Source organism: Taurulus bubalis (assembly GCF_910589615.1).
Source record: "Taurulus bubalis genome assembly, chromosome: 1".
NCBI classification, from domain to species: domain Eukaryota; kingdom Metazoa; phylum Chordata; class Actinopteri; order Perciformes; family Cottidae; genus Taurulus; species Taurulus bubalis.
The window spans coordinates 15,523,350-15,532,222 of NC_136589.1; the positions used below are offsets into that span (position 1 = coordinate 15,523,350).

General features: G+C 41.2%; 1 protein-coding gene across 1 annotated transcript in view; it reads left to right on the forward strand.

Annotated features, from left to right (window-relative positions):
• LOC306734447 (phospholipid phosphatase 2-like) overlaps window positions 1–8,567 on the forward strand; it is a 14,182-nt gene extending 5,615 nt beyond the window's left edge. The window contains exons 2-6 of the mRNA XM_079215803.1: window positions 3,360–3,511; window positions 3,607–3,869; window positions 4,322–4,379; window positions 6,588–6,764; window positions 7,426–8,567. Coding sequence (XP_079071929.1) covers window positions 3,360–3,511; window positions 3,607–3,869; window positions 4,322–4,379; window positions 6,588–6,764; window positions 7,426–7,575 — 800 coding nt within the window. The 3' untranslated portion in view covers window positions 7,576–8,567. The remainder of the gene's footprint in view (window positions 1–3,359; window positions 3,512–3,606; window positions 3,870–4,321; window positions 4,380–6,587; window positions 6,765–7,425) is intronic.
• Window positions 8,568–8,873: the final 306 nt, after the last annotated feature.

Sequence of the window (8,873 nt, forward strand, 5' to 3'; positions counted from 1 at the left end):
CCGTTAGGACCCCCACCCCCGCTGTCCTCCGGGCGCCAGGAGTGAAGCTCGCCCAGAGCGCCACATGAGCTCGGGCCGGCGCTGTTTAGGCTCCTCTTGGCGGGCCCTGCTCCAGCAGTTATAGGCTACCATGGCGAAAAGAAAGGCAGAGCAGGTGCCCCAGAAAAAGGTCTGCAGGGCTCTCAAGTTTTTAAGACAGGTAAGAGTGACATATCCCCCCACCCCTCCCGTATGCCCACAAACCAGCCCATTATTATTATTATTATTATTATTATTATTATTATTATTATTATTATTATTATTATTATTATTATTAGCTTCATTTTCATTGGTTGCTGGATTACATTTCACCCAGATGCAACAAATACGTTTTTATGATTGGCTATTCGTGTAGCCCATTTCTTTTTTTTGATTGGCTGATGAGTGGCACCGCGGCAGAACGCCAGGGGATTCGGGGGAAACGTGCTTGATTCCTCCATGGTGATTGCAGCGCGACCAGGTCATGTTTGCGCGCTGCGGCACATTAAATAGCCTAGAGTTTTTTTTCAGCGTGAGAAATACGATGTGTGGCGGGAGGCCGTGACTTAAGACCGAAATGCGTGACAGTCACGCTCAATGCGTGACACTTGAGAGCCCTGGGTCTGCCTAACGTTCAAACATGAGTGGCTAGATGAAATAGTCCAAACTGACACAGGTAGGATGGAACTTTCAGACATATTTAAATATGAAGTTATTAAATTGTTTATATAGGCTACCTTTAGGAAAAATGACACCATGTCAATTTAATAGGCCTATAATTATTGTTAAGCACTGCATTAGCATTTTTCTTTCAATGCAGTTCCACTTAAATGTTGTACCTGCTGAGAAATAACTAAACACCTTTGATACTTTTATTTTTTATATATATCATTATCAGTCATAACCAGTGAAGCAGTCATAACCTCCCCTTATTGAAGTTCAACAAAGATCCTTTAAGTTCAACTAAACTGACGGGTATAACACCATCATTAAAATGTTCCCAAAGTCCAGCCATAAAGGATATTGAATAAATATCAACCTTGTATACATATTGATGCATTTGCTGTCATCTCTTTGAATCCCCTATGGCTAACGCAGGCTTGTGGTCATTTTCGGCAGATCGCGTCTGGTGGTTGCGAAAGGCCACTTTATTTATTTATTTTTTAATTTGGGGAATGAACCTCTGTTCCCCCTCAGCTCCACCCAGCCCCTGGGAGAGGAGACCGCCCCACCAGAAAAAAAAGCCCTGTAAAAACATACAGGCCTTCTGGAATAATAGCAGATAAAAGCAGTCGGTCACACTCCGATAATAGGAACTCTCTCCGGGCTCGGCTCCCAGAGGCCGATTGTTTGTGTGTCCGTGTGTGTGTCCGTGTGTGTGTCCGTGTGTCCCAACTCTGCCAGGGCGGAGATGTGAGTGGACAATGTGTAGCCACCAGGGACTTGTGTCAAGCGAGCAGCAGCCTCTTATCTAAATGTTATGCTTGCACCGTGCAGAATAAACAATGGCTGGGCCTCTCTTCAAAGAGAGGCGGCGGGCGCGCATGACCTGCTGCAATAATGAACTCTTGAGATGTGGAGAGCGAAAAGGGAGGGCTTCCTTTTCATGAAAATAAATTATCTTCAATGAGGAAATGGCTTGTCATCAAAGATCATTAATGGCACTTGTTCAGAAGATGCATTCACTCTAGTGTCATGTTCAGCTGGTTAAGTTTGGGCAATGGCCTCTAAGGGTTGAGGTTAGTCATTGACCTCTAATGGTTAAGTTGGGCGTTGGGGAAATTACCTTGACTGTGCATTGAGTCTTGTTAGAGCTTTTGCACATTGTCACAATTTGTTTGTAACCATAGAAACAACCCAAAATAACCTTCCTGTAGTATGTCTTCCTGTGTTTCATCGGCCTCGTGTCTTTCACGTCGTCCCGTCTGTCACACACTCTCGAGGAAGGAAGCAATATGTTAGCGGAGAGCCACTCGTACGCCGTTGCCCCGTTAACATACCGTCCAGCTCCCGCTTGACAAAACAAACTATTCCTCGCTCGCGTCCGCTTCAGGAGTTCAGCGATGACCTCTCGAAAAACAGGAAAGGTATTTAAGAGTTGCCTGGAAGGTTCCTGACATCAGTCCTGCAGATCTGCCCATTGTCCCCCCCTCACTCAGATTTAGGAGACAGGTTTATGCGTTGCTGCTGCTGAGCAACTCTGAACTCCGAGTCCTTTGTTTGCACTCGCAGAGAAAGCGTTTAAACCAAATTTAACAAGGACGCATAAAAACTGTTTGTCGTTACAAACACGCATGTTTTCTTTTTCATGCATGTGAATGTGTGTCCTGGTTCCATCCTAAGCTCCCAGGCCCTTTGTTGTGTAAACAGTTCCCTTATGTCAAAGGTCATGGCTGTCCTGTTCCCACAGAGGTGATGTCGTTGCCACTTGAGCTCCGTCGATGACAAATTAATTTACTTGGCAGCCCAAAAAAGCTGAAAGATTATCCCGTCAGTGTGTTCTTTGCTGTTTCCTGAGCTGCATGTCTTTGTGCTGCGGTTCAACACGATAGCTGAAGGGTCGCGTTCATTCAGCGCGGCTCACAAAGAGGCCGCATCGGTTACAGTAGCTCTACTCCGAAGGATTTTAAATAGTAAACACCTATTTAAGGAGGGCATTGTATGCCTTCTGCATTTGCCAGTTGAGGAAGCCCGCAGCCAATTGAGGGACGCACACATAAAACAAAACAAAATATCTTTTCACTCTCACTTCCACATGAAACTGTGGAGCTGTCCACAAAAAGCCAAACTTCAGCAAAGAGGCTTGTTGAGTTAGATGCCGTCTCAAAGTCAAGATCTGTGAAATGTAATGCATGCAATTCATGCCTGCACAACATTTTCTCGGAGTGTCTGCTATTGGTCTGCAAGCCCCACTTTGAGAAACTAGGTATTAAACTATGCCATTTCTTTTCACATTCATATGGCATATACATACATACATACATACATACATACATACATACATACATACATACATTAGTGCCTCCACGACCATTGTTGGTAATGTTCCAGGGAAAATCTCAGAATTTCCAATATTATATTTATTTTAAATAAGTTTAAGTGGCAATTTATTTTGGGGAATAGTTGAGAAAATACTTAAATATTCTCTGATGATAATAAAATGAGAATTTTCATGATAATAAATCTGAGATTACATTGACATTAATTAATTATTCGGACTTTTACATCATACTACAATATGACTTTTTTACGAAATGTATATTGACGGTTCATGCCATAGTATGTTTATGCCATCCTGCATTCTGACTTTCGCATGTTTTTTGTGTCTCTTCTTCTTCCAGCGGCTCTGCCCTCGGCCATCCTGACGCTGATGTTCAGTCCGTACCAAAGAGGGATCTACTGCGATGACAAGAGCATCAGCTATCCCTACAGGAGAGACACCATCTCCCACGGAGCAATGGCTGCCGTCACCATCACCTGCTCCATCGTCATTGTTAGTCCCTCCTTCTTGTTCTCCTGAGAAATGTTGTTGCACAGTAAAAGAATAACCTGAAAATCCTTCATTGAGCCTCTTCATTTTCTCCCCAGATCACCACAGGAGAGGCCTACCTCGTGCACACAAAGCGCCTGCACTCCAACTCCCAGTTCAACCAGTACTTGTCGGCGCTCTATAAGGTGGTCGGCACCTTCCTGTTCGGAGGAGCCGTCAGCCAGTCGCTGACCGACCTCGCCAAGTTCACCATCGGCCGTCCTCGGCCAAACTTCTTGGCCGTGTGCGGCCCGGTGAGCTGCAGCGGATACGTGCTGCAGATTAACTGCACTGGCTACCACCGCAACGTCACCGAGTCCCGGTGAGCCTCATCACTTCATCACAAGGGTTTATAAAGACGGACGTGTTTCATGGATTCATGGAAGATTGAAATAATTAAATGTAATGTTTGTTTTTTAACTAAAAATAAGATGGCTGTATTTATTAGTTAACAAAAGTAAAGTCTTGGGATGTGATGGAGAAAACAGCAATTGGTCCCATTTGACAAGTAATTGTTCAGCATTAAACATGTTTAGTTTTGTCAGAGTGGTTTAATTTCAGCCATTATTAACAACATCCCAATTGTCCAGGACTATAATCATTTTATTGATAAGTGGATTACAATCAAAATTTTCTTTTTTGGGATCATTTCAAAATTGGGGTATTGGTTCTATTAGAAATGTGTAATTCCTTTCATTTTCATTATTGTGTTTATTGAAAATCAGTGGAGAATTCTGGACATGAATCGTGTTTAATTGGCATTCTTCCCCTCAGGTTGTCGTTCTACTCCGGCCACTCGTCCTTCGGGATGTACTGCATGCTCTTCTTGTCGGTGAGTGTTTTTTTTTTTCTTTCTCCAAAAACAACCACAAGTCACTGAAAACGGTCACGATGGAAACATCATTGTTTCATGATTACACACTGCACAATCGCAAAGATGGCGGCTTCAACAATGTAATAACTGTTATTGTTCAGGGGTGAGAGGTTTAGATACAGAAGCCTGTCATTATTTCTAGCTTGTGTGATACTCCACATAAAGAACATGGTTTATGCAGGAATCTTAAATGTAATACTTTTTAAGACCTTTCTTTCCATGCATGTTTAGGACCTAAAAAAAGCACAAAAAGCCATTCAAAACATCATTAAAAAAGTGATTTACATCTGTGTTTAGAATATTAAGAAAAATGCAAGTAAACAATCCCAAAGTATTACATTATTTATTCTCAGAATTTTGTGGTTAAAACAATGTAATATTATTCATGAGAATCTAACCCTGAATAAAACATTATTTTGTATTTTTCATTCATTTGATTGTATATAAGAAGATAAACTAGTAGACTCCTTTTTCAATTTTTGTGTTAAAATACTAAAACTGAATTTAGTTTTTGTCCAATTTTAAACTTAGATTTACAATGAGTAGAGGTTCATTAAAATGAGGGTCCCCTAGTTAGAGGTCCCTCTTTTATATTAGGTCACAAGGTACAAATCAATAAAAAAAAACATGGTTTAAACCCCCAAAACACAAAAAAGAACATGTTAGATATCAAATTAAACATAAAAATTAGGACTACAATAATATATAATCCCCATGTACAACCTCTAAACACGACTCAAACAATAAATAGGATTAGGGGTTAGGTGAGGGCAGGGGCAGTTTTGGGCACGGGCGAACCGGGCAGCCACCAGGGGCGGCACTTTTTCATGTCACGTGGGGGGCGGCACGATCACTTAAAAATATATATATATATCATTCCATTATCTATCATATCACTGTGTGGGGAATTGGCAATTTGGCGCACCCTGCAGCTGCAAGCGACCCTGCTACAGATCATGTGTGAGGGTGGGGGGGGGGGCGCATTTTCGCAAACCGGCATTCACGGTGTGGGCGAAAAATATGACGTAATTAATATGACGTAATTAATATGACGTAATACGACCGGCATAAAGACAATTATAAAGTGCATAAAGATACAACTCACCATGACGCTGCATTAGTGGAGCCCTGAGCTTGTTTCTCTGCTGCGAGCCGGTCCTATCTCGGGGTGACGGGAGAAAAAGACCGAGCCCCGACGTGTGTTGTTTATGTCCAGTCTACTGACTCTACTCCGTACCTTAAGCCTTTATGTGCACTCTGTAACTTCATTAAAACCCGCTTCACAAAGACAGGATGTTGGAATGGAGGCAGGGTTTCAGAGCTTTTTTGTGTGATCTCAGTAAACTCTGCCTTGATTTTAATCCAGAACGTAACAGATTTTTAAGTTTCACTTTTGGGGTAACGTATCACGTATGTTACGTTTGAGGCTACGCACAGACGGATGTATCCGGTCTTTTTCAAAATAAATAATTTTTCCGACTTTTTTTCAAAAAAAATATTTTTTTAATTATTAAAAATTCTTTCTCTGCGGCCCGGGACCAAGGGACCCACGGACCGGTACCGGGGGTTGAGGACCGCTGCTCTAATGCAATTAGTGGGCTTAAGTCAGTAGATTTCATATGATGACATTATTGATGATTTTGCATCAAGGTAGGCCAGAAAGGTTAAGTTTTGGTTTTGGTTTGTGTTTTCTGTTCTTAGTGCAATAGTGTAATAATTAGATTTTCTTTACATGTGTGTTTATTTATTCTATATTGTATTTGTATATTATTCTTAATATTTTATATTATTGTATCTCTGCTCTTGTTAATTTTTTTCTATATCTGATTGTATATATATTCGGCACTTTTATGCAGAATTGTGTGCATTGATTCTCTTAAGTGTTTTATTCAAATATTCTATTGAAGGATTTGTGCAATTGAGAAATGTAAGTTTATAATAAAAAATTAAAATAAAAAGTTTTAAAAAATCCCGGCGCGTGGAGGGGGTCTCGCCCGTGGCGTGATTACATGTAGAACCGCCACTGGGTGAGGGCTTAAAGGGCTACAAAATATAAATTACATTTGAGATATAAAAGGAAAAAAAACAAATTTACTAATAAAAAAGATTTCAATTCATAAATAAGTTGTTCAAAACAAGAATTTGTGTTTCTTTGTGCGTGTCCAGCTCTACGTGCAGGCCCGCATGCAGGGGAAGTGGACACGTCTGGTGCGACCGACCATCCAGTTCTTCCTAGTGGCATTCTCCTTCTACGTGGGCTACACACGCGTGTCCGACTACAAGCACCACTGGAGCGACGTGGTGGTGGGTCTCCTGCAGGGGGCGCTCATCGCCGTCCTCACCGTGAGTGCAACGAGGCGTGGCATTTACGTGCAGAAGGAGGCGGGTTTTAGTAATCACAGAGGTTCAGATTGCAGGTGTTTTTAGAGCCCGGATGTGCAGGAAGTTTAGGATTAGTGGCACAAGTGATCAGAAAAAAAAAGTTGATGAAGTGCAAAACCTCCGTTCTGCAAAATTATCCAAGAAATGTAGGGAAACCCCTCCTATCTGCACTTTGTGTTTTTTATTTTTGTATTGTGTAATGGGTATCCTTAACAAATGGCATTCTGCAAGAAACAACCCGTTTTTTAATTCATTTTTCAGATAGTAGGTTTTGCTCTTCGGCCATCAATATGATCATAAAACTGTGTAAAAGTGGGACTTTTTAAGTCCAAAAACGTCTAGTCTACCAGCAGTAAACAGCCAACAGAAACTGGTAATCATGAGCTCCATGAATTTAACAAATTAAGGACAACTTGCAGTATAAAAGTTTATGGTAAATATATAACATCCATCAATCACCTTTGTGATTGATGGATCACAGCGTGTCCAACAGAGAAGCGACCAATGACCATCTGACTTTAAATGTGATCACAAGATATTTCCTGACTATGATTTGAGAAAGATTGAGACACACACACACACTCCTTTTTAAACACTCTGACCCTTCCTTCCGCTCTCAAAGGTCCGATACGTGTCCGACTTCTTCAAGCGGCGCCCCCCGCTCTGCACGCACACGGAGACGGCGGAGATCGAACACCTGGAACGCAAGCCGAGTCCGCAGCCTCCGGACCTGCAGCACGGAAACCACTACAACTACTCCGGACCAGTATGAACTCTCTCTCTCTCTGCAGCTGAAGCTCTGTTACCAGAGGAAAACCACACGATGCAGCAGACTGCTCGCTAAAGATCCAGACGGGAACGACTCCACTTCACAGCTATCACACCTCCAGATGCCCCAAACCTGTTGGAATGGAAGCTCCATCGTCTGTGTATTTTTAGTTGTGTGTGTGTGTGTGAGTGTGCTGACAATATGTGCGATTAATTTGTTTTTTTGTGTACATGTGAAATAAGTTCTGTTCAAAAGTGTGCAATGATATATATTTTTTTTGTGCTGCTTTTATGAGACAAACGTTTCAGATTTGTGGCGGAAACTGAATAAAGCAAAGACCGCTAAAGAGATCTGCAGATTAATTTAAAAACACACACCGGCCCAAAAATAAATCTTTCTGACCTGGCAGAGAGAGACGTGACCTTGGAGGCTGAATGTTTCTACTTTGTTGCTCTTCTGCAGTCAGATAAGACTTTTTTCCGTTTGTTTTTTACACTGGAGCTTAATCATATCTGCCTATTCCTTCCACGTTTGTCTATATTTAAGTGTCTTTAGATAATGTGCATATATAACGATGGACTGCTTTAACAATATATACGTGATTTTCTTTTTTTTTTTTTTTGTATAGCGCTAACATTTTTATTTTGTTTATAACTTCTGTATCTAATAAAAACAAAGTGTAGCTTTTTAAGAATGCATCACCACTACCTTTTGCTGTGACGTTGCAAGTGCAACTTTTTGAGCTGGCAACATGTTTTTTTTTCTTCTTTTATGTACAAAAACAAGACACACAGAGACACGAGTCGAGTGTTCATTCCATTAACAATAACTTTTACTTTTGTTTTCTTGAATTTCAAGTGTCTGTAAAACCACAATTTCTTATAACATGTGTAACCTCTTGTGAAACTGCACATAATGTACTTGTTTTCTCCATAAATATTAGCCAGCATGATGTCTACGAGTGCTTACTTCTACAGCAGGGGAATAAATGCAAAATGGTCTTTTTTGGAATACTTTTTTTCTTCTTTCTTTTCCTCATTGAGCTATTTATTCTCTGCTGTGTTCTTGCTGAAAAAAGTGGATTTCACAGCGACACATGGTCGTGTCTAGACTTGATGCTGGCGGTGAGGGATTCCTCAGCGCCAGAGGAATGGGGCCACGTCATAAGCCATTTAAATTTACCGAAGATCTTCCTCGTTGTCAGTGTTTTGGTACATTTTGAAAAATGAAAAAAAGTTTAAATCTGAAGTAAAGAGGTAAAAATGAAACACAAGTCTGGTGTACATGTTGTATACCTCGTC